Below are 25,246 nucleotides of genomic sequence, written 5' to 3'. Positions count from 1 at the left end.
GTTCATGCTACATTGGATGGAACATATTGGATATTTTTAATAAATTCTATATTATTTCCATATGCATTAGGCATATAAATATTTAGAAAAAAGAGTCTTTATGAGTACTCGATCAGTGAATGCATGCAAAGATAGGTATAGATATTGTCTCCAAGGAAGTTCTGTGCAATAATAATAAGAAGAATATGAATGTTTGGATTTAGGTCCACAAAATGGCAACACTTGTCATCATACTTGCTCTTTTCCCCCTCCTCTCCTGAAAATCTTTGAATGATGCAGACTGGCCCTAACCTGTCTTCAAGAAGAGTCAGGTTAAAAAAGATGTATTGCTACTCCCCCCCTGGGGGGGACAAAACCCACAATTATAAATAGTATCTACTAAGAGTATTCTAATCTAAAAACATATATTCTCAATTTAACAGAATTAGAGAGAAGTGATTTTATATAAAAACTATGGTTTCTGTGCATGCGTACCAATCCCTCTGTCTAATAAAGTTTGGTAGTACTACATTATCTGTACTTGGTACTAAATATTGCATTTATGAGATGATTAAAAGCCATGACTGTATAAGAATACAAACAGTAAGTGGTAGTTATATTTTCAGCATGCTTTTTCTGCAAAATAGTATTCCCCCCCACACACACACAATCTGTATCAGCTCTGGGTTTGTTACTATATTTTATTCTTGTAAACTGAATGCAATTTATAAATACCTACCACTAATCTGAGTAGTTTAACATTAGATTCACCCCCCCCCCTACAAATGAACAACAGTTTTAGCTAAATGGATTGTGATTTTTGCTACTAGTATTGCTACTTTCATAGTAATGAAAGTAGCAATACTAGTCAACTAAAATAAATAAATAAATAATAATATATTCCCTCCCCCCAAAAAAAAAAAGTTCTTTCAAGACAGCCACTATTATTTAAAATGTAAGAAAAAAAAATTTATTTCATGGAAATCATTTACACATTCTGAAACAAATATCAGATAAAATATACATGCAGAAAATAGATATAGTTAAAAAAAAAAAAAAAAAGCCTGGAGGGGGAATGATGATGATGTTATGTATCTAAAATGGAGAAAATAAGTCATATGGTGAAAACAGTTTCAAGTGTCTTATATTTTAAATATACTTTTTCTCCATCTTGATTAATTTTTACATTTGTACAAAATGCATATATGAAACAGATTTAAATCCTGCAAAATTTAAAATCAAAGTTTTCTAAACTATATTATACTTGCAAAAAATAAAAATTTTCTAAACGTCTGTTAAAATAAAATTAAAAAGGGCACAGATATTTATCGGGCTTTGCACTGTGCATTTAGTCAAGACACTTCTCAAGTAATAAAACAAATATTTACATCTTTTCTTTCTCTAAATACACATCCTATTCTCGTTTAAAAATGTTATGCACATTGGTCAAAATAGAGTTTACAACTTAATACTGAGAACTTGTTTTTTCTGGAAATAATGCAAATGCTTATTAGGCATCCATTTAAAGAACTCATGAATGAAAGTTAAAATGTATGTGACAAAAATAACTGAAAAATGTTCATTAAAATGTAAGAGATGGTTAAAAATCATAAAAAAAAGGCAGGATTATAAGTGTTGTTCCTTGAAGATAAGAATGGAATGAAGAAACTGGGCTCAATAAATTAGCAGGTGTGTATGTGGAACCCATATCACATGCTGTGAAAAGATCTCAAATAAAATGTGATGACATAACTCAACCATGTGGAGTATCATCTTCCACAAAATCTCGGGCTTCTTCTTTAGTTACAGCTTCAATGTGACTAACCTGTGTGATATATAAAAATCACCATCAGTAACAATGGAACAAAGGAATTCTGCTAAGCAATACTCCTTATAATTACAATATAGTAAGCCTTTAAAAAATACATTTTTTTAATTGTAATTCAATAATGACCAGTAGCAAAATGATCTGAGCAAAAATCCAATTCGCCGCAGAAACAAAAATAACACTCTCATTCTAAGATGTTTATTTACATCTTTAAATCAGGACTGAGATGTAGCTTCAGGTCATGGGACCTGATATGATATAATCCATAAGATAAACTTCTATCTACACAATTTCAAAATAACAGATAAGTAGTTATATTATTTCTTTTGTTCATCTGATGAAATTCAACAATACAACAAAATTTGTACAGATCAAAAATAATAATGATTTTTCATGAAAACAATGTCAGCTGAGGAGATGAATCAGCCAATCTCAGTGTGATGTGTCATGTGACCTTGCTGTGGCACAGATGGTCTTCTATGAACCCTCTCTTTCTGTTGTTTGCTTTCACACAGTAAGATAATGAATTTAGTTTTGAGAATATTATTGTTTAACTACTATCCCATGGAAACTGTCATATTATTAATATTGTACAATATAGTAAATATATTTTTATGAGATTAATATCCAGTATATCTGTCAGATGAAGGCTGATAAATGAGCAATATCACAATTTATTATTTAAGATCTTAGGTAGATTCATGTGCATTATAATATACTTCTTCAAGAGAATGAAATAAAATTACATCTTATTACAGTAATGGAATTTACAACATACAAGACAATGCTAATGGATGCATGGTATAGAATTCTTAAAATAGATCAACAATGTGCATACTGTCATGTATGAGATCGGCATTTGTCAGGTTATTGAAGATAATTCCTTTTTTTTTTTGTTTGTTTTTTTGATGACTGGAGTTTCTTAACATTCTGTTGACTCCTAGAATGTCCTGATGAAAAAAAATTATAATCAAGATAGGCAACTTCTGCATAGGGCCACAGTACTTGACAAATCATCAATGACGGGTTTCTGTTGTATGTGAAGCCAGTCCATATGTTTTCTATTTTTCTCCACAGCTTGATAAGTTCAAACATGCATTTCTTTCCTGAGAGGCCTATTTGTCCCACAAAAAATAGAGAACATCAAGGACATCATTTTCTCCTTTCTACACCCTCTGTCCAAAAAGAAATTAAACTTCTGATAGAAAATAAAACACAGGCCAATTATAATTATTCAAATATTTACTTCAATCAATATACTCTCCCTCAGCTTCGATACAGAGTTTGGCATGGTCAAGTAATTCATTAAATGAGTTTTTTATATCGGTTTTTGGGATACTGTTGAGGGGTGTGGTTACTGCTGCTTGAGCATTTTCAATGGTATCGTATCGCTTTCCTTTCATTGGCAAATGAAGTTGGGGGGAGAGAAAGAAGTCACAGGGTGCTAAATCAGGTGAATACGGCAAGTGATCCAACACATAAACTTGGGGTTTTTGCTCAAACACTGTCTCACAATGTTCGAACGATGAGATAGTGCATTATCGTGTAAAAGTGAACAGCTGCCTGCATCACGATATATATGCCGTACGCAACGAATTCTCACTATCAATCGGTTCATAACTTCGAGATAAAACTCACCATTGACCGTTTGGGCAGGTGGGTTGAATCCTTTGTGGATAATGCCCTTGGAATCATAGAAACAAATCAGCATTGTTTTTACTTTGGACTTCTCCAAGCAACTTTTTTTAGGATGCCCCTCTTCTGGTGGTTTTCACTCAGCACTCTGGGGCTTAGTTTCGGGCTCATACTCAAAACACCATTTTTCGTCACTAGTGACAATCGTTTCAAGGAAGTTTGAGTCCTTACGAGGCGGTTTTAACGAGGTCCTTGCAGTGTTCAATTTGATACATTTTTTGGTCATCAGTCAACTTGTGGGGTACAAATCAGGAATTCCATTTACAAAGGCCCAAACTCTCGTTCAAAATGTTGTGCATAGTTGATTTTGGAAATCCCCAATTCATCTTCAATCAATCTCACGGACGATTTCGGGTTTTCTTTGATGAAATCGCACACTTTTTGGATGTTAACTTCGCTCAATCCAGTTTTTGGATGGCCTGGCTTTTCATCATCCTCAAGCGTCTCACAACCACTTTGAAATTGATTAAACCACTCATAAATTTGAGCATGGGATAAGCATTCATCACCGTATGCTTTTTGAAGCATTTGATGCATTTCGGTAAAACGTTTACCAAGTTTAACACAAAAGTCAATCGCAGTTCTCTGTTTGAAACTCATTTTCTGACCGTTCGTCAAAACGCGTCACTCTTGGCATTATAATTCCACTTCTAATGAAACAAATGTCATAAACAGTTGACACAACACTAATGAAGGTTGCCACTTTCAACAACAAAAAGATACAACAGGAGGCGACATTAGTTTATTTTATTTTCAAAAAATTTGGCTTCTTTTTGGACAGAGTGTGTGTGTTAGCCCTACTGGTCTGTTACAGGGCTATCTTAAGCCTTTCTAAGTTGTACCCGTCCTGAGGATAAGGTGACCAGCCCTATGCCTTCTGGTATATTTTATAGCTGCGTGTGTTCACGGGGCTGGTTTGCGTGCTTGAGGGAGGAAAAAAACCTCAGATAAACTGGGAAGAAAAACCCTGCTGTCCATGCCCAAAACTGGCTAACTTGGCTATGTCTGAAAAAGATATCAAGTTCCTCACGTCGGCGAAGGGAATCAAACCCAGGACACTCCTTTCCCAGGCATATGGTTGTGTAGCGCACAGCCACTAGGCTAACCTAACTGTGCGGACTCAAGGAAATTTATGGCATAAAAACAGCACAAAGAACAATTAGCAGTTTTAATATTTCTAATATTACATTTTTGATTAACACCTTACTCCAGATGTAGCCTATGATAGAGATATGATATCATTATCAGGTTTCTCCAGTTGAAGAAACCTGATAATGGCAGCATTAGACCTGAATGGCCTATTAAGCTGTTGAAGAAAAAGAATATCACATTTTGGTCACAGAGACACCTTCAGAAGTACAATATAAATTAACAAACACACAAATAAAACAAAGTCAAGTGAAAAATAGTAGACCAAAGTCTAGAGTCCTAACTAAGAAGAATGCTCTATGGTTATTCTTCCAAGCTAGGCTTCCTACTAGTGCCTTTGATGGGGAATTGGTATGAAGCCTATGTTGCAACTTTGTATGCCTAAGAATTACTGTTTCCCCATATTTTGGCAAAATTTATTTACATAAGATTGTTTTAAAGGGCAGTTGCAATCTATATTTTTTTTTTAAAAAAAGGCAAGAGTAAGGCAACTCTGTCCTCAATACTAATGAATATAACTGAAAAATGGATGTTATGCTCAGACAGCATTCTACGTATAATTCTTTAGATTAAGATCTTTTAGATTTATAATGATAAAAAGGATTACCCCCCTCCCCTCCAAAAGCATCTACTTCATTATCATCATCAAATTCCTGATATATACCCTCAAGGGGTGAACAGGATATGATAGTATTACATGAAAAATTTACATCATTACTAACTTCCTATCTACAATTTTCCTCAAAATCAGTCTGTTAAATGTCAAGACTCCAATATTATCAGGTCTTGTATTTCTGTCTTCTAAGGCACTTTTTACTGTATCAATCCATTTATATCTTGGTCTTCCTCTGGGTCTTTTTCCTGCCAACCTGACAGAGAACATTTGTTTTGATAATCTTTCTTCTCCAATTCTGCTTAAGTGACCATACCACCAAAGATTAGCTCTGCTAATGCATTCCTGGATGCTGACAACATCAAGTTCTTTTCTAATATCCTCATTTTTAATATGATATTGCCATTGATGCCATCTGTTCATGCCCCTAATTTTTCTCAGGACTCTCATATCTGCAGCCTCTAGTCTTTTGTCAAGTCTTTTACTTCTAAACCAGCTCTCAGATCCAAAAGTTAAAATTGGTTTGAACACTGTCTTGTATACAGCTAATTTCTCTCTTATTCCATATAAATTTATTCTGTTGACTTCCTATCATACCAGTTTTGTTGATTCTGTTGTCAATTTCCATATTTAACTTACCATCTTCACTAAAAATCTTTTGGAATAAGTAGCTGAAATGTTTTACTTGTTGTATAAGTTCTCAATTCACAATGAAGTTGATATTTTCAATGTTTCTGCTTATTTTCATTGTCTTTGTCTTTTTAATGCTGACCTTAATATCATATGTATTACATAAGTTATTCAATTTAGTCAGCAAATCTTGCAGACTTGTAGGGGATTTATTTAGAAGTATAACATCATCCGCATAAAGCAAAGAGCTGAGATTACCACCACCAATTTTGATATCAGGTTTAATACTGCTTTCCTTTATAACGTGATCCATATAGATAATGAATAAGAGAGGGATAATGTACATCCTTGTCTGACACTAGATTTAACATTAAACCACCTTCCTGTATTTCCTTCAATTCTAACTGCTGACTTACAACTCAAATAAAGACGAAGTATTGCTTGATATAATGTCTCATTAACACCATATAACTGTAGCCATTCATATTTATGAATTTAAGGACACAACACACGTGTTGAAAAGATTATTTTACTGATTAATAATAAAATAATAACTTGATGTTTCGATCCCTGTATTGAGGTCATCATCAGAAAGATACATGTGTATAAGAACCAAGCTACATGCTGTTGCACTCTATACAGGTAAATTACATCTACGTTGTTAACTAATCTTTTTTCTTAGCCTGTCCTCTAGTGATAAAAAAAAAAAAACTACAATAAACTCTGCTGAAGTTCTCACGTACTAGGATTCTTCTGGAATTATACAGTTCATATTGTTATATTACGATTATCTTTTGGATTTGTACACAGTAAGGTTGTTATTGAATGTTCAGGGAAAAAAAAAAAAAAAAACCACTTCACCAAGTCTTCTTGTATTGAGATTTTTCTTCGTGGTTGCTATGAAGGTTGCAGATGGGTTCTCCACATTCTTGGAATGGTTAGACCATCATTTTTATTCAGATTCGGATCACGTCTGAGCATTTCACATACTTCCTTGAATTTCCGCTCAAACCAGGTTTTGGTGCAGTGCAGGGGACTTGGTACCTTTCCAATCAATTCTGTGGTATGTTTGGAGTGCGTGGTCAGAAAGGCCGGTTTTTCCAAAATGGAGGTATTTTATTATTGTCGTTTGTGTTCATCCTTCCTGATTGGGATGGTTTGCCCTGTTTCCCTTATGTATGGTATGTTACATGTGCAATCTATTTTGCAAACCCCTGGGTTGGCTAGGTGTGGCAGGGGATCGTTGGAAGAACTGAGTAGGTGTCTTAATTTTGTTGGGGGTTTAAAGGTGGTTTTGATGTTGTATTTGTGTAGTGTTCTGTCTATTTTTTCAGAAATGCCTCTAACATATGGTATAGCAATAGCATTCTTGAAATCTTTTTTGTTATTAGTGGTATCTTTGTAGAGGATCTTGTGAATGGTTTTTATACTGTATCCATTTTTTATAAAGGAATGTTTGATGGTCTCATATTCATGGTTATGAGCTTGTTCATTAGAACAAAAGGTTTGAGCTCTGTGTTTAAGGTTGCTTATGACCCCTAGTTTTTGTGTTGGGTGGTGATTAGAAGTTTTGTGTATGTACTGGCCTGTTTGTGTGTCTGTGTGTAGATTTGCTGTAAACTGAGAAAGAGAGACAGCTTGAAGGAAGACGTGACAAGTGTGTCTAGGAACAGAAGAGAGTTGTTTTTTTCAATTTCAATGGTGAATTGGATGCGTTTGTGTTGTTTGTTCAAGTGGCTAAGGAATGTATCTAGTGCTTCGAGGCCCAAATGGCGAAATCGTCGACGTATCTGAGCCAAATTTTGGGCTTTAGGCACACCGATTCTAGAGATCGTTGCACAAAGTCTTCCACATAAAAGTTCGCTATTGGGGATGATAGTGGTGAGCCCATGGCTGTACCTGCTTTTTGAAGGTAAAAAAATTGTTTTGCCACATGAAATATATGGAGCGGAGTACGTGGGCAAAGAGGGCCGTGATGTCGTGTGGAAATATGTTCTGTATGAGTAAGATAGTATCATTGATTGGGACATTGGTGAAAAGGGAAGTTATGTCAAAGCTGACTAATAGATCTTGGTTGTTGAGTGTAATGTTTTTAATTTTGTTTATGAATTGTGTATTTTTTACGTAGGAAGGGGAAAGACCAACCAATTCCTTGAGTGTGGCCGCTAATTTTTTGGCTAAGTAGTAATTCAGACTGTCAATTCCTTCTACAATTGGACATAATGGCGTGTCTGTTTTGTGTACTTTTGGCAAGCCATAAATTCTGGGCAAGCGGGCATACTGCAGTATTAATTTTTAAATTGTTTCTTCCGGCCATGTGTTAACTAATTTAAGAAGTTTTCTTTTTGTTGCGTTGCGTGGGGTTGTAATTTAGCATTTGGTAGGTGTTGTGGTCTGATACCAAATGGTTCATTTTTTCAATGTAGGTTGTCCGATTTAAAACAACAGTGGCATTCCCTTTATCTGCTTTTGTGATAATAATGTCACGGTTATTTTTTTAGGGATTTGAGGGCTAGTTTTTCCGCTTTGTTTAGTTTGCTGCTTAAATTTTTCGTTGAATTTAGTAAACAGGCAGTTTCCATCTGTATTTTGTCAGCTAAATTGGTGGGGAGGGATCTTTAACATCTCTCGATATAATATATTATATCTAGTTTATTTACTGACCTCGGAGCAATGGCATAATTTAAACCTTTCTCCAGTAGTGAGAGTTCAAATTGGGTGAGGTTGTAATTCGATTGGTTGATAACCAGACAGTGGTCCGATGGTGGTTGGTTGCTCCTAACTGCATTTGTGGGTGATTGGCTGCTCCTTTCGTTATGGCGTCATAATTGTGTTGTGCTTTCCTGTAGTTTTAATGCTTGAAACTTTGTTATTAGTTTCAAGTTATTAGAAACTGTGTTGTTTGTTCAGGTGGCTAAGGAATGTATATAGTGCATCGACCGTGCAGCCAAATGGCGAAAATATCGTAGAAAGAAATAAAAGAAAGTCATATAACTGTAGCGTTTCGAATAGCTTCTCTCTTGGCACCTTGTCATATGCCTTTTCCAGATTTACAAAACTTAAATACAGATCTTTGTTATATTCCCACGATTTCTCAACTATCTGTCGTAAAGTGAAAATCTGATCCTGACAGCCCCTATTTGGCTGATTCCAGCTTGTTCTTCACTCAGCTTCTCTTCCACAATCCTTCTCAACCATTTCTCAAATAAACTTGCATATCTCTTACCAGGAACATTCAGCAATGAAATGCCTCTGTAATTCTCACATTCAGTTTTATTTCCCTATTTATATATGGGTACTATGAGAGCTCTATTCCAATCATAAGGAATTCGTCCCTCTGTCCAGGCCTTCTGAACTATGCAGTGCAGCCACTGTATAACTTTTATACCTTCATACTTGCACATTTCTGGTCGAATATCATCTACCTCTGCTGCCTTTACATTTCAGGCTTTTGATGGCTTTTTATACTTCAAGTATGGATATGTATTCCTGACTGCATGCCTGGTCAGTGTTTTTTACCACTGTGCTGTCATCACTGCTTGTTTCATTTAGCAGTTTTTCAAAGTAATTACTCCATACTTCAAAGATATCTTTTTTTCCTGTTTTCATGTTACCTTTACATCTTTAATTTCTTCTAAGCACTCTTTCCTCAATTTCTGAGCTTCTTCAACAACCTCTAGAATATCTTGCCACCGTCTTGATATTTATTTTCTATGTTATTGTCAAAGTACTCCCATTACTTTTGTTTAGCCAGTTTTACACAGTGTTTAGCTTTCTTATATTTGTCTCTGTATTCTCTAAGAGCACAAGCTGACTTATTTGCCAATAACTTTTGATATGCTTTCTTCTTTTCCTTCACTGCTTCTTTAACTTCCTGTGTCCACCATGGAGTTTCTGATTTTTCTATCCTTGTAGACAACCTCACCACATGCCTCTCTGGCTGAATTAATCAATGTTCTCTTCAGGGCTTGCCAACGAATCACCAAGGTTTGGTTCCTGTTCTCAAACTCTTTCATTTTTCCTTCAATAATCTTTGTGTATTTTAGTCTACAGTTTATATCTGAGAGCTGCTAAACTTTTATTCGCTTTAAAACTTTCTTACATGTTCTTCTTTTCAATACAAAATTCGATTTTATGTTGCTCAAGACTAAATGGTGATCACTTCCAATTTCAAATCCTCTGTACACTCAGGTGTCCTGCACCAGGGAGAAAACATCACTGTCAACAACAACATAGTCAATGATTCCTTGCCTCTTCTCCCCATGTGAACTTGGGCACATTTTTATGTTGGAACATTGTGTTAGTAATAACCAGTCCATGTCCTGAGCAGAAACTGAACAGGCATTTGCCATTATTATTATTAGCTTTGTTCTTTTATCCAAATTTTCCCAAAATATTTTTGTATATCTGACAATCATTTCCTACTCTGCTATTTAGATCCCCAACAAGGACCAACTTTTCTTTTTTCATTGTTTCAGTTGCTTTCTCTAACGCCTCAAAAAATTCCTCCACTTCTACCTTAGTAGAACCTGCTGTGGGCCTATATGCACAAATAACTCTCATACAGTTCCCCATTCTGATATTTGCCCACATCACTCTACGTGAAACTTCCTGCCATTCAAGAAGATTAGTCTCGTATTTAGTGTTGAATACTATGGCTACTCCTGTTCCTTGATTGTTATTGCCTGAATATTACATTTTGTATTTATTGCTAAGAAAGATCTCAGCAGTTTTTGCCTTTTTTGTTTTAGTTGTCCCTATTATGTCGATCTGGTAGTATTTATCCAATTCCTCAGCTAGTTCCATTTCTTTGCCATTCAGGCTTATTATGTTGACAGTACCGATCTTGAATTCTGGTGATGCTGAGTTGGGGTAAGGTTTAGGATTTGTTCCAGTAGCTGACTTTTCACTACTTGCCCTGGTTTCCTGCCGAAAACAACGGGGCCTTGTTTAACCAAGTGACGCCCCAGCCAGTATATAATTCTGTCATGTTGTAACATCATTTGAAATTTTGTTTTAAGCCAATAAAATACAATTTGTCTCCTAAATCCCAAATTGCCAGCCCATCCTTGTGCATTCAGTATCCAGGTAGATACCTAACAGAGTGCACCACGAGAAGGTGAGGATTGGACATTAGGTAAGAAGCCCTGGTCAGTTCTCTGCATTCCTTTGAAGGCTATGTGGTGGTCTCCTCTCAGTTATATAGCTTTGACCCTTAAGCACCCCAAGTGTCTACTTGGTCTCCTGAAATTACAAAAAAAACTCTTCAGTTCCCATTCCTAAATTACCTTAAAATCTGCAAACCTAATAACAGCCTTTAATCTCTTATTCCCCCTTCTCCCCCCCCCCCCAATGTTCATCATCCCTTTTCTTACAATAAAAATTCTACTCCATTTAAAGCATTTATAATAAAATATATAAACAGACAGAGTATACCCCCCCCCCATCTCTGCAGGCTAACTTTTATATTGGAGAATTTTGACCATAATCTTGACACAAACCTATTTAAGCTTTCTATTGGTTTGAGATATATTAATGATGGGTTTTTAATTTTGCCTCATGGTCCAGACATGTAAGACACATTCCTTCTCCACCTCAAAAGTCAATACCCAAGAATTTGTTTTATTATATAAAAGATTAACAACATCCTAGCTTTTCTAGATGTCTTTCAAATGGTAACGTTTCTTTTACAGTATACAAAAATTCCAACTCATACAGACAGATATATTAGAGTATGTTCCCTGTGTATAGGACATAGGGAACATACTAAATTCTTGTTCCCCCAAGTTAGTTTCCTATAGTCAGGTCTGCTAGACTATGCTTTAAACATTTTCAAAAAAAAAAAAAGCAGTAGTTGTAACCCTTGTAGGCTTTTTTGACCAAAGTAGTAATTCTGTGCTTCAAGCTTCAACTGATGACACCACATTTCATTATTCATGAAAGGTGAGGATAAATCCAAAGAATGTTAGTTGAAAGAGAATGTGACTTCTGTGTTCCTAGGACATTGATTGATACTACTGGAAAATAAACTGAGCTGGGGAGAGTACTGTAAACATGTACTAAATAAAAGCTTTCAAAAGCACTTCAACTATCAGGCACTTATCTTCAAAAACACTTTTAAGTATTTTATACTGTTTTTTTAAGCTCCAAATACGATAGATTAAAACCTCAGGTGATCATAATCATCAAATTACTGCCACGTACCCTCAAGGGATGTACAGGATATTATGATAGTTCTACATGAAAAACTTACATCATTATTAACTTTCTATCAACAATTTTCCTCCAAATCAATCTCTTATCTGTAAAGACTCTAATATTATCAAATCTTATATTTCTGACTTCTAAGACAGTGCTTCCCAAACTTATGAACGTAAAGGCCCATTTGGAAAAAATTAAAATATTTCATGGCCCCATCGAAAAAAAAAATTGTAATACAGACATATATTATTATAGTATTTATATTCAATACAAAACATACACAGTGAATATTGCAAAATTCAAATGCAAATATTACCTTTTTAGCATCTTACACACACATTTGACATGGCACACTTAGTCGTAAAACATTAAAAATTTGTTTTCATTATTTCACGGTCCTCCTCAACAAAACTAACGGCCTACAGTTTCTTTGGTCAAGTGTTTTATTTCTAACCCAGCTCGAAGATCCATAAGTTAAAATTGGTTTGAACACTGTCTTGTATATATACAGCTAATTTAGTGTTTTGACTAATTTTTCTTTCATTCTATATAAATTTATTCAGCTGACTTCCTACCATACCAGCTTTACTAAGTCTGTTGTCTACTTCCATATTTGATTTACCATTTTCACTAAAAATCATGCCTAAGTAGCTGAAATGTTTTACTTGTTCTATAGGTTCTCCATTCACAATGCAGTTGATATTTTCAATGTTTCGGCCTATTTTCATTGTCTTTGTCTTGTTATTGCTGATTTTCATGCCAAATATATTATAACAGTTATTCAATTTAGTCAGGGAATCTTGCAAACTTCTACTGGATTTATTTAGAAGTATAACATCATCTGCATAAAGTAAAGAGCTGAGATTAACACCTCCAATTTTGCTATCAGGTTTAATACTGCTTTTGTTCACAACGTGATTCATATAGATAATTACTAAGAGAACGGATAATGTACATCCTTGTCTGACACCAGATTAACCATCAAACCATCTTCCAGTACTTCCTCCAATTCTAACTGCAGGCTTCCAACTCAAATAAAGACTAAGACTTTATTTGAGTCCAGTAAAAGGCATATGACAAGGTATCATCATATGCCTTTTACTGGTCTACAGAACTACAGAAAAGACAGATCTTTGTTATATTCCCACAATTTCTCAATTATTTGTCATAAAGGGAAAAATCTGATCCTGACAGCCTCTATTTGGCCTGAATCGAGCTTGTTCTTCACCAAACTTCTCTTCCACAATCTTTCTCAACCATTACTCAAGTATAATTGCATATATCTTATCAGGAATGCACAGTAGGGATATACCTCGGTAATTCTCACATTCAGTTTTATTTCCCTTTTTTTATATCGGTAATAAGAGTGCTCTACCCAAATCATCTGGAATTTGTCCCTCTGTACAGGCCTTCTGAACTATGCAGTGCAGCCACTGCAAGACTTTATTATTATTATTATTAAGAGAGAAATCACCAGGGAGTCAGGGACTCATTGAGGGAGGCCACATACTACATGCTCCAGCTATCATACTTATTCTTGAATTCATTCATACTGCTTGCACTCACAACATCCATTGGCAATCCATTCCAATCACGCACCACCCTCTGAGAGAGAAATCAAGCCCGCAAACCATTCTTGGCGGCTGTCATTCTCAGCATCCAAGGATGCTCTTTCGTCCTTTCCCCACCATCAATAAATTGAAAAATTCCATCAATTGAAATCCTGTATGACCCTTTCAGAAGTTTGTAAGTCTCAATCATATCACCCCTCTTTCTCCTGTTTGCTAGTGTCTGCAGTCTACAAATTCAAAATTGTCTTCATAATCAGTATTCCACAATCCTGATATCATTTTTAACTCTCCTTTGTACTCTCTCCAATATATCAGAATCACAGCGGAAACACAGGAGACCAGACCTGCGCCCAATAGTATAAGTGAGGTCTTATCAAGGCCTTGTAAAGAGGCAAAATGACATCCTTATCTTTACATGTGAATTATCGTTTCAGCATTGCAATTATCTTTTTAGTTGTATTTGCAATTTTTGCTACATGGACCTTGAATTTCAACTTCCTATCTACTACCCACTTCAAGATCACTAGCCTCATCAATTTCTTCAAGCATAATCCCACCAACATGATATGACATTGGATATCTAATCATGCCAAAGTGCATGACTTTGCATTTACTGACATCCATTTTCCCATGCCCACAATTCTGGCCTATTCAAATCATTCTGCAAGTACTGCATATCAGCAGCATTCCCAATTACCCTACCTATCTTTGCATCATCAGCAAATAGCTGTATGTCACTTATCAAATCCTTCCAAATATCATTAATGTATAGATTGAATAACAGTGGACCAAGCACATCCTTGTGGTACACCACTGGTTACCTTAAATTTTTGCAGACTCATACCCCCCCCACGTATACCACTTTTTGATATTTGTCAGTCAGTTATCCTCTTATCCACGCTAATATTCTATAACCTAAATCCATTTTCTCCAATTTATGCAACAGTCTTCCATGCTGTATTCCATGAAGAGCCTTAGCAAAATCCAAAAGTATCGTGGTGTATCCATTCCCCTTGTCTAATTCAATGTTAACATTGTTATACAATATGAGCAAGTTGCTAAAACATGACTGTCCCTTAGTAAATCCATGTTGCTCACTGCAAAATAGAGATTCACTGTCAACCCATTTCTAAATGTGAGTCCTAAACAATTTTTCCAAAATCTTCACCGCTACTCCTGAGATATTAATTGGTTGACAGTTCTCGATACATCAGGCTTTGCACCCCCACCTTATGCAATGGAATTACCATACATTCTTGCAGAATCTTCCCTGTTCTGAGACTTATATTAAACAACTTGGTTAAAGGAATAGCCATTTCAGCTGAACACTCTTTTAGTGCAAGTACTGATATTATCCCATCAGTTCCTATTGCTGAATTCTAATTCAGTTTGTGGAAGAGTCTAATATCTCATCCTTATACACCTGAATTTCTTCATCCAGCAAAAGAGGTAGCAGTTAGCTCAATGTCACATACACCAGGTTGATAGCTTTTAACAAAATTGGCACTCATTAGTTGAACAACCTCTTCTGCATCTGTAACTCTGATGCCATATGAATTTAGAAGAGTTATTCTTTCATATTCATTCTTTCTTTTACTTGCAGCATATCGATAGAATTCTTGTGGGCTGTATTTAGCACGGAGAGGCCGTTTCTTTTCATACTAAAACTTTGCTTTCCATACAACAGTTGTGACTATTCTAGCCTGCTGCTTTAATTATAATTTTCATAATGCACACAATATTCCTTCCACATCATCCTCTTCCCACAAATCTCTTGCTTAATAAGATTACAGATCCATTTGACTCCTACCATATTTATTCTTCGAACTCTCGGGACACACTCTGATGTCACATCATTTAAGTATTGTTTAAATGCTTCTCAAGCACTGTCAGTGTTCTTCCCATCCATCAACCGATCCCATTCCACTGAACTCAGTATACTCCTCAGTTGGTCATAATTTCCTGCTTTGTTGTTCAGAATGGAACATACATAAACTTAGTCACTTCCCAAGCGAGTACTGCATGATCACTGTCACCGGAGGATGAATAGTTACATCTTTAACTGAAACGCCCTCTGATACTATAATCAAATCTAACACTCTTTAACCTCGAGTTCCTTCTGTCATATGCTGCTTGAGGAAGTTGTCCCGCAGCAACTCAATAAATGCATTTTCATCCTTCTCATGAGATTCTACTGCTACCCAATTAATATTTGGATAATTAAAGTCTCCTATTATGATTACTCTTTTAGGGCTCATCTTTTCTGTTTGGTGATGCATATCTTTATCAGCAGCAACCAATCCACCAGCTCTATAACAATACCTCACTATGTATTAATTTAGTTAGATTCTACCTTACACCAGATGGTTTCAAACTCATTGCCCACATGAAACTCATCATGTGGGCAGTGAAAAACATCACTGCCTACTGTTAGTAGTACTACTACAATCATAGGTCTCAACTCTAACTGGATTCAAGTCATCTGATATCATTAGCTGCACACCCCCTCCTCTCTATCCTTCCTAAAAATAGTGTACCCTTTACACTCAATACCAGTTAGTATGTCTGATTCTGATTGCCAGGTCACAACATATTGACTAAGGCAACAAAAACTCTACCCCTTTGTTTCTGATACTCCTAGCAATTGTGTACAGACATAATAATTTACCTGAATTTTTTTTGTATATTCTCATCTGCAGTTTGCATGACAGTTGGACAACTTGCAGATATCTCTCTCTCTTCTTCTCTAGTGCCTTATACACACAGACATATCTTGCACAAGTTTGATGGATCTGAACTGGATGAACCCAAAGTCGAAATCATTCTTCGTCAACATTTCCATGATAAAGCCAATTCCCAAAATTAACACAGTTATATAACATTGTCCCTTTTACACTCCCATTCTCACCATTCCCCCTTTTATAATTTAGTTTCCCTGACTCTCTGTGTTAGGTCTCATACCAGTTATTAGTTTTTCTAGACTCCTGATACCAAATGCATTCAGGTGTAGGCTGCCATTCTTATACAAATCCAATCTTCCTTCAAACTCACTCCACACATCCAAAAATTCGCATCCATTCCTTTCACACAGCCTACGCATCGAACAGTTTGCCATCATAACCCTTCGTCTTAATTCATTTTTATCATATCAAGGTAAAATACTAACGATTTTCACTTTCTCACTCTCGCCTCTTCCAACAATCCTTTCATATCCTCTCTCATACTGAACTTATCACTAGTTAATCGTTAGTACCTACTACAATTACGATCTCATTTACTTTTCTTTTCTGTTTTTGAATTGCTTCCTTTATATTCTTCATTTTTGCTCTGGTAAAACTCAAAGTTATAACTCACTCATCAATAACATGTTTTATTATACAGTTATCATACCAAATAACTTCTTCATTTTTACTAACAACATCACTTACCTGATTTCCGTTACTTCCTGACTTACCTGTTTCTATGCTTTGTTGTTTCTTATTTTGTTGCTTAATTTTCATTTTCTCCCTATGCTCATTTATAACTCCATACTTGAGAATTCCTGGTTGAATATGATCTACTCCTGCTGCCTTTCCACGTTTCAGGCTTTTGATGGCTTCAAGTATGGATATGTATTCCTGACTGCATGCCTGGTCAGTGTTTTTTACCACTGTGCTGTCATCACTGCTTGCTTCATTTAGCAGTTTTTCAAAGTAATTACTCCATACTTCAAGGATATCTTTTTCTCCAGCTTTCATGTCACCTTTATCACCTCTAATTCCTTTTACAGCACTCTTTCCTCCATTTCTGAGCTTTGTCAACAGCCTCTAGAATATTTTACCACCTTCCTGATATTTATTTATTTCTATGTTCTTACCAGAGTCTTCCCATGACTTTTGTTTGGCTAGTTTTAGACAGTGTTTAGCTCTCTTACATCTGTCTCCATATTCTCTAAGAGCACAAGTTAACTTATTTGCCAGGAACTTTTTGCTTTCTTCTTTTCCTTCACTGCCTCTTTAACTTCCTTTTGTCCAACCATGGAGTTCTGATTTTTCTATCCTTGCAGACAACCTCACCACATGCTTATTTGGCTGAATCAATCAATGTTTTCTTCAGTGCTTGCCAATGAAATCTCCAAGGTTTGGTTCCTGTTCTCAAACTATTTCATTTTTTCTTGAATAATGTTTGTGTATTTTAGTCTACAGTTCACATCTGAGAACTGCTCAACTTTTATTCGCTTTAAAACTTTCTTACATGTTCTTCTTTTCAATACAAAATTCAATTTTATCTTGCTCAAGACTAAATGATGATCAATTTCAAATTCTCTATACACTCTTGTGTCCTGCACCAGGGAGAAAACATCATTATCAACAACAACACAGTCAATGAGACTATTCTTATTCCTTGCCTCTTCAATGTGAACTTGGGCACATTTTTATGTTGGAACATGGTGTTCCAACATAACCAGTCCATGTCCTGAGCAGAAATCCAACAGGTATTTTTCATTATTATTATCTTTGCTCTTTTCTCCAAATTTTGGAGAAAAGAGCAAAGTCTCATTTCCATTTTCATTGTGTGTGAGCTGCTTCCTCAAAAAATTCCTCCACTTCTACCTTAGTAGAACCTTCTGTGGGATCATAAGCACAAATGTCTCATTATCCAGTTCGTTATTCTGATATTTGCCCACATCACTCTATTTGATATTTCCTGTCATTCAAGGAGATTAGCCCCATATTTAGTGTTGAATACTATAGCTACTCCTTCTTTTCCCTGATTGTGATTGCCTGAATATAACATTTTATATTTATTGCTTAGAAAGATTTCACCATTTTTTTCTTTTTTTGTTTCAGTCACCTCTACTATGTCGATCTGGTACTTATGCAAATCTTATGCTAGTTCCATTTCTTTGCCATTCAGGCTTCTTATGTTGATAGTACTGATCCTGAACTCTGGTGATGCTGAGTTGGGATGTGTTTCGGGATTTATTCCAGTAGCTGATTTTTCACTGTTCGCCCTGGTTCCTTGGTTCCACAGGGGCAATCCCCAAGCGGAATAAAATTCTGTCATGTTGTACCATCAATCTCAGCTGAATAATCATTAAAACAAGGAAATCAGACCAGAAAGTATTCACTGATGGTAAATTGTGCTCTTGAAATTAAAAGTATACGAAGTCTGGCAATATATAATGCTATTTTTGAAGCTGTTGGTTATTAAACTGACTTTATTATTATTGCATGGCCACCTCCATGGAGTCTGAAGACTCACTATGGGCAACTATTCACACAATTTCTATCATATCTCTCCTATAATCCATTAACAGACAATGCACTCAACTTCTGGCAACTTGTTCCATTCATTCACCACGCTAAAAGGAAAAAAAATTTAGTCCTTACATCCTTGCTAATAACACTATGACCTAATTTCCAGAAATGATCTGTTCTCCTACCCCATAGTCTAGTGATGAAATGTCTTCTCTATATTAATCCTATAAAATCCTTTTAGTAACTTAAATGCTTCTATAATATTTCCCATTTTTTGACTCAACCAACTTTTGCAACTCACAAATCCTTAATTATGGGGTGCATTCCACAGACTACTCACCATCTTAGACGCTTACCTCTGGATCTTCTTCTCATCTTCCCACATTCTCAAGAAACCCATGTAACCAGACCTGAGCACAGTAATCCAGATGTGTTTGTATCAAGGATACAAACATATACAAGGATTTATAAAGAGGAATGATAACTTCTTTATCTCTGCTTGTTAGTGTTCTTCAATAACCAAGCAATAATCCTGTGAGCTACACTAGCAACATGCCCTCTAAACTTCAACTCTTCATCTACTACCTCCAAATCACTGGCTTCATCAATTACCTGGAATACAGTTCCCTCAGTGTGGTGCACAGCTTGTAATCTTTTTTGATCCTGAAATACATAACTTTACACTCTTCCACATTAAATTGTCATCCACTCTGTTTTTTTCCATACTGTTTAAATTTAAATCATACTGAAAACTCTCTACATCACCTTGATTGACTATTACCCTAATTATCCTACATAACTTTGCATCATCAGCAAACAATTGAATATCGCCCTTCAAATCTTTGCTATATCATTTATGTACAAATTAAATATCTGTGGTCCAATCACAGAGCCTTGCAGCACACCATTAATCACAAGCTTTCTCTTGGATTCTGCACCTCCACATACTACTTTTTGGTATCTCTCCATCAGCTGACTTTGTATTCATATCAATAACTCATTAACTTGTCTTGTTTCATTTGTTTTCTAAGTGATTTTATCTTAAAATATATCTACAATATGAACAGTTCTTCAATGATAGCAAGAGTTGGCTAACTAATCAGGCCTAGCTAGCCTGATTGGCCAAGTGGATAATGATAATGTCTGTAGATATGAATCTTACTGTGGCATGGACATTTCTTAGTTTTCTGGCTTCAAGTGATTCTTCACATGGTATAATACTTCCTCCTATTTACCCCATTTATTGGAGGTATGAAGTATAACATGAAAATTACCATGTTAGGTCTCATATTATCGAACCCTTAATGCATATGTTATTAATCTTTTATGAACAAGATTCATATTGGGGGGAAAAAAAAAAATTATATACCTTGTTCCTGAATTTCACTCCATAAAATTTATCTGCTTTATCAAGAAGTTCTGGCCTGAATGTAGTTGTAATAAACTGGGCATCCTTACACAATTCATGGATCATATCTAAAGAAATAAGGAAACAGACAAATGGTTTTTTTTTTGATAAATAACAGAGGGAAAACTGATTTTTACTATTGCTTTGTAATATCTAATAAAATCATATATTACACAAAAGTGGTCTAATTCAAATGTTATTTCATTGTTCAGTTTCTATAACACTTAACATAGATGAATTCATAAATTAATATTCATGTTATAATGTATAACAATTGAATAAAATTTTAATGAGCAAACAAGTATCAGTTTGGAGTATATATGATTTATTCTGAAAATGAAATGGATAAAAAGTGTAAATGCCCATCTCATCAACTTTTTAAGAGAGCCAATATAAAGTTGTAAAGTCAGGATGAATCAACATCACTAATTTTCATAGTGATGTGAAATAATATGTACCAATTAGTTTTTTTGTTTTAAAAACAAAACAATAATAATAAAATGCAAAAAAGATAATCTACGTCTTCCTTCTGGTCTTATTAACTCAAAATAAATTTAGCAACTCAACCTTATTACACTATAATCAATAGTTTTTAGATATAACTTCATTCAAACTACCTTCTGCCATGACTTCATTTGATAATAACATCAGAAAAATTAGTGATTGACCATATTAGTTACTGGAAGCTTGTTGTGATAGCAATCATTTGACCTTGAAAATAGAATTAAAATTAGGAAGATACTCTAATCAAAAACAGATAGTAAACAGCTTGCATAATTTGATGTTTAAATTTATCCCTAGGAGTTAATTCTATAATAAACCAGGAGTGAGCTGGATGATTACTCAAGTTCAAGAAGAAATATGTTACAAGAAAAGTGTACCAGGGGTGCTTAAGAGACAAAGCTGTATAACTGAGAGGAGACCTCCACATAGCCTTTAAAGGAATCCGGAGAACCGACCAGTGCTTCTGACCTAATGTCCAATCCTCACCTTCTTGTGGTGCACCCTGTTGGGTATCTACTTTGATACTGAACGAACGAGGATGGTCTGGCAATTTGGGATTTAGCCAACCAAATTGTATTCTTATTGGTTAAACCAAAATAAAAATTGATGGTACGACATGACAAAATTTCATGCCGGCTGGGGCATCGCCCGGTTAAACAAGGCCCCCGTTGTTTTCGCCAGGGAACCAGGGCGAACAGCAAAAAGTCAGCTACTGGAACAAATCTGAAAACAAACCCCAATTCAACATCAACAGAGTTAAAGATCGGTACTATCGACGTAAGAAGCCTGAATGGCAAAGAAATTGAGCTAGCTGAGGAATTAGATAAGTACCAGATCGACATAATAGGGGTGACTGAAACAAAAAAGACCAAAACTGGGGAGATCTTTCTGAGCAATAAATACAAAATGTTATATTCAGGCAATGACAATCAAGAAAAAGAAGGAGTTGCCATAGTATTCAACACAAAATACGAGGCTAATCTTCTTGAATAGCAGTCAGTCTCAAGTAGAGTAATGTGGGCAAATATGAGAATGGGGAACTGGACAATGAGACTTATTTGTGCCTATGGTCCCACAGAAGGGTCTACTAAGGTAGAAGTGGAAGAATTTTTTGACGCTTTAGAAAAAGCAACTGACACAATGAAAAAGGAAAAGTTGGTCCTTGTTGGGGATCTAATTAGCAGAGTAGGAAATGATTGTGAGACATACAAAAATATTTTGGGAAAATTTGGAGAAAAGAGCGAAGCTAATAATAATGGCAAATATCTGTTGGATTTCTGCTCAGGACATGGACTGGTTATTACTAACACCATGTTCCAACATAAAAATGTGCACAAATTCACATGGAGAGAAGAGGCTAGGAATAAGAAAAGTCTCATTGACTATGTTATTGTTGATAGTGATGTTTTCTCCTTGGTGCAGGACACCAGAGTGTACAGAGGATTTGAAATTGGAAGTGATCACTATTTAGTCTTGAGCAGGATAAAATTGAATTTCATATTGAAAAGAATAACATATAAGAAAGTTTTAAAGCAAATAAAAGTTGAGCAGCTCTCAGATGTTAACTGTAGACTAAAATACAGAAAGGTTATTGAAAAGAAAATGAAAGAGTTTGCGAACAGGAATCAAACCATGGAGATTCAGTGGCAAACTCTGAAGAAAACATTGATTGATTCTGCCAGAGAGGCATGTGGTGAGGTTGTGTGCAAGGATAAAAAAATCAGAACTCCCTGGTGGACACAGGAAGTTAAAGAGGCAGTGAAGGAAAAGAAGAAAGCATATCAAAAGTTCCTGGCAAATAAGTCAGCTTTTACTCTTACAGAATACAGAGACAAATGTAAGAAAGCTAAACAGTGTGTAAAACGAGCTAAACAAAAGTCATGGGAGGACTTTGGCAAAATATTCTGGAGGTTGTTGAAGAAGCTTAGGAATGGAGGAAAGAGTGCTGTAAAAGGAGTTAGAGATGATAAAGGTGATATGAAAACAGGAGAAAAAGATATCCTTGAAGTATGGAGTAATTACTTTGAAATACTGCTAAATGAAACAAGCAGTGATGAGAGCACAGTGATGAAAAAACACTGATCAGGCATGCAGTCAGGAATACATATCCATACTTGAAGTAGAAAAAGCCATCAAAGGCTTGAAATGTGGAAAGGCAGCAGGAGTAGATGATATTCGACCAGAAATGCTGAAGTATGGTGGTATAAAAGTCTTACAGTGGCTGTACTGCATAGTTCAGAAAGCCTGGACTGAGGGATGAATTCCCGATGATTGGAGTAGAGCTCTCATAGTACCCATATATAAAAAGGGAAATAAAACTGAATGTGAGAATTACAGAGGTATTTCCCTACTGAGTGTTCCTGGCAAGATCTATGCAAGTATACTTGAGAAACGGTTGAGAAGAATTGTGGAAGAAAAGCTTGGTGAAGAACAAGCTGGATTCAGGACAAATAGAGGCTGTCAGGATCAGATCTTCACTTTACGACAAATAGTCGAGAAAGCATGGGAATATAACAAAGATCTGTATTTAAGTTTTGTCGATTTGGAAAAGGCATATGACAAGGTGCCAAGAGAGAAGCTATTCAATACGCTGCAATTATATGGTGTCAATGGGGCATTATATCAAGCAATACTTAGTCTTTATTTGAGTTGTAAGTCAGCAGTTAGAATTGAAGGAAGTACAGGAAGATGGTTTAATGTTAAATCTGGTGTGATACAAGGATGTACATTATCCCCTCTGTTATTCATTATCTATATGGATCACATTATGAAGGAAAGTGGTATTAAACCTGATATCAAAATTGGAGATGTTAATGTCAGTTCTTTGCTTTATGCGGATGATGTTATACTTCTAAATAAATCCGCTACAAGTCTGCAAGATTCTCTGACTAAATTGAATAGCTGTTGTAATAGATATGGTATGAAGGTCAGTAATAAAAAGACAAAGACAATGAAAATAGGCAGAATCATTGAAAATGTCAACTGTGTTGTGAATGGAGAACCTGTGGAACAAGTAAAACATTTCAGCTACTCACGATTTTTACTGAAGATGGTAAATTAAATATAGAAATAGACAACAGAATCAGCAAAGCTGGTATGGTGGGAAGTCAATTGAATAAATTCATATGGAATAAGAGAGAAATTAGTAGGAACACTAAATTAGCTGTATACAAGACAGTGTTCAAACCAATTTTAACTTATGGATCTGAGAGCTGGGTCAGAAGTAAAACACTTGACCAAAGACTAGAGACCACAGATATGAGAGTCCTGAGAAAGATTAGAGGCGTGAACAGATGGCATCAATGGCAATATCATATTAAAAATGAGGATGTTAGGAAAGAACTTGACATTGTCAGCATCCAGGAATGTGTTAGAAGAGCTGATCTCAGGTGGTATGGTCACTTAAATAGAATGGGAGAGGAAAGATTAGCAAAACAAGTGTTCTTTGCCAGGTTGGCAGGAAAACGACCCAGAGGAAGACCAAGATATAGGTGGATTGATACGGTACAATGTGCCTTAGACGATAGAAATATAAGATCTGATAATGTTGGAGTCTTGACAAGTAACAGACTGATTTGGAGGAAAATTGTAGATACGAAGTTAGGAATGATGTAATTTTTTCATGCAGTACTGTCATATTCTGTACACCCCTTGAGGGTACATGGCAGGAATTTGATGATGATGATGATGAAAAGCATACCGATCTGATAAACTGATTATTAAGTACAGAGATATATGCAACAAGTAGCATTAACAAAGCCTTAATTAAACAAGTACTTAAAATATATAAAATAATGCATGCATCCATACATACATTTTCAAAAGGAAAATGTATGTATGTATGTATGTATGTATATCTGAGTTAAGTTCAATGGCCTGTCAGAGACAAGTAATCTGGCATCTTAGAAACCTGATTACTGATTTTAATAAGACAGTTAATCCTATCTAATTCGCTGCATGTGTGTGTGTGTGTTCTTCTGGCCAGTTTCCTGTGTTGTAGGATGATACCTCAAATTTCTAAGAGCAAAAAACCTGTCACCTCCATAGAGAGGCTAATTCACCTTCAATTAAAAAGCCCAGATAAAGGTTCTCAGTACTCTATACAGGATTCAAACCCAGGTTGTTTCAACAAAAGGGTGCTGTCAATACTCAGTAAGCTATGGGTTCTCCTTAAAAATAATAATAAAACTAATTATGAGAAGCTTAATGAATGTGCTCAAGTCACCCTACATAATGGTGGTGAAATTCATGGTATGTGTATAGGTTTAGCTGCAGTGATAATTAATCAGTATCTGGCTCACCTGCTGTTCATCCTGCCCCCATCCAGCACTGAATCAAAAACTGGAGCTGTGGGTTTGTTTTCCTCTTAAGATGCTTATTTTTTTTTATTGGTTATTACTCATGTTAAGCAATCTCTCAATGATGCTG

At 35.6% G+C, this 25,246-nt stretch overlaps 1 protein-coding gene across 1 annotated transcript in view; it reads right to left on the bottom strand.

Annotated features, from left to right (window-relative positions):
• Positions 1-963: 963 nt before the first annotated feature.
• Positions 964-25,246, bottom strand: part of SMC3 (structural maintenance of chromosomes 3) — a 450,203-nt gene continuing 425,920 nt past the window's right edge. The window contains exons 30-31 of the mRNA XM_090391130.1: positions 20,276-20,382; positions 964-1,804 (exon numbers count right to left, since the gene is read on the bottom strand). Coding sequence (XP_090247256.1) covers positions 1,733-1,804; positions 20,276-20,382 — 179 coding nt within the window. The 3' untranslated portion in view covers positions 964-1,732. The remainder of the gene's footprint in view (positions 1,805-20,275; positions 20,383-25,246) is intronic.

Source organism: Typopeltis vanoorti, chromosome 4 (assembly GCF_054136105.1).
Source record: "Typopeltis vanoorti isolate ZY-2024b chromosome 4, IOZ_Tvanoo_1.0, whole genome shotgun sequence".
Classification (NCBI taxonomy): Eukaryota; Metazoa; Arthropoda; class Arachnida; order Uropygi; family Thelyphonidae; genus Typopeltis; species Typopeltis vanoorti.
The sequence above is the reverse complement of the archived record's forward strand: the minus strand, read 5'-3'. Positions and strand labels throughout refer to the sequence as shown.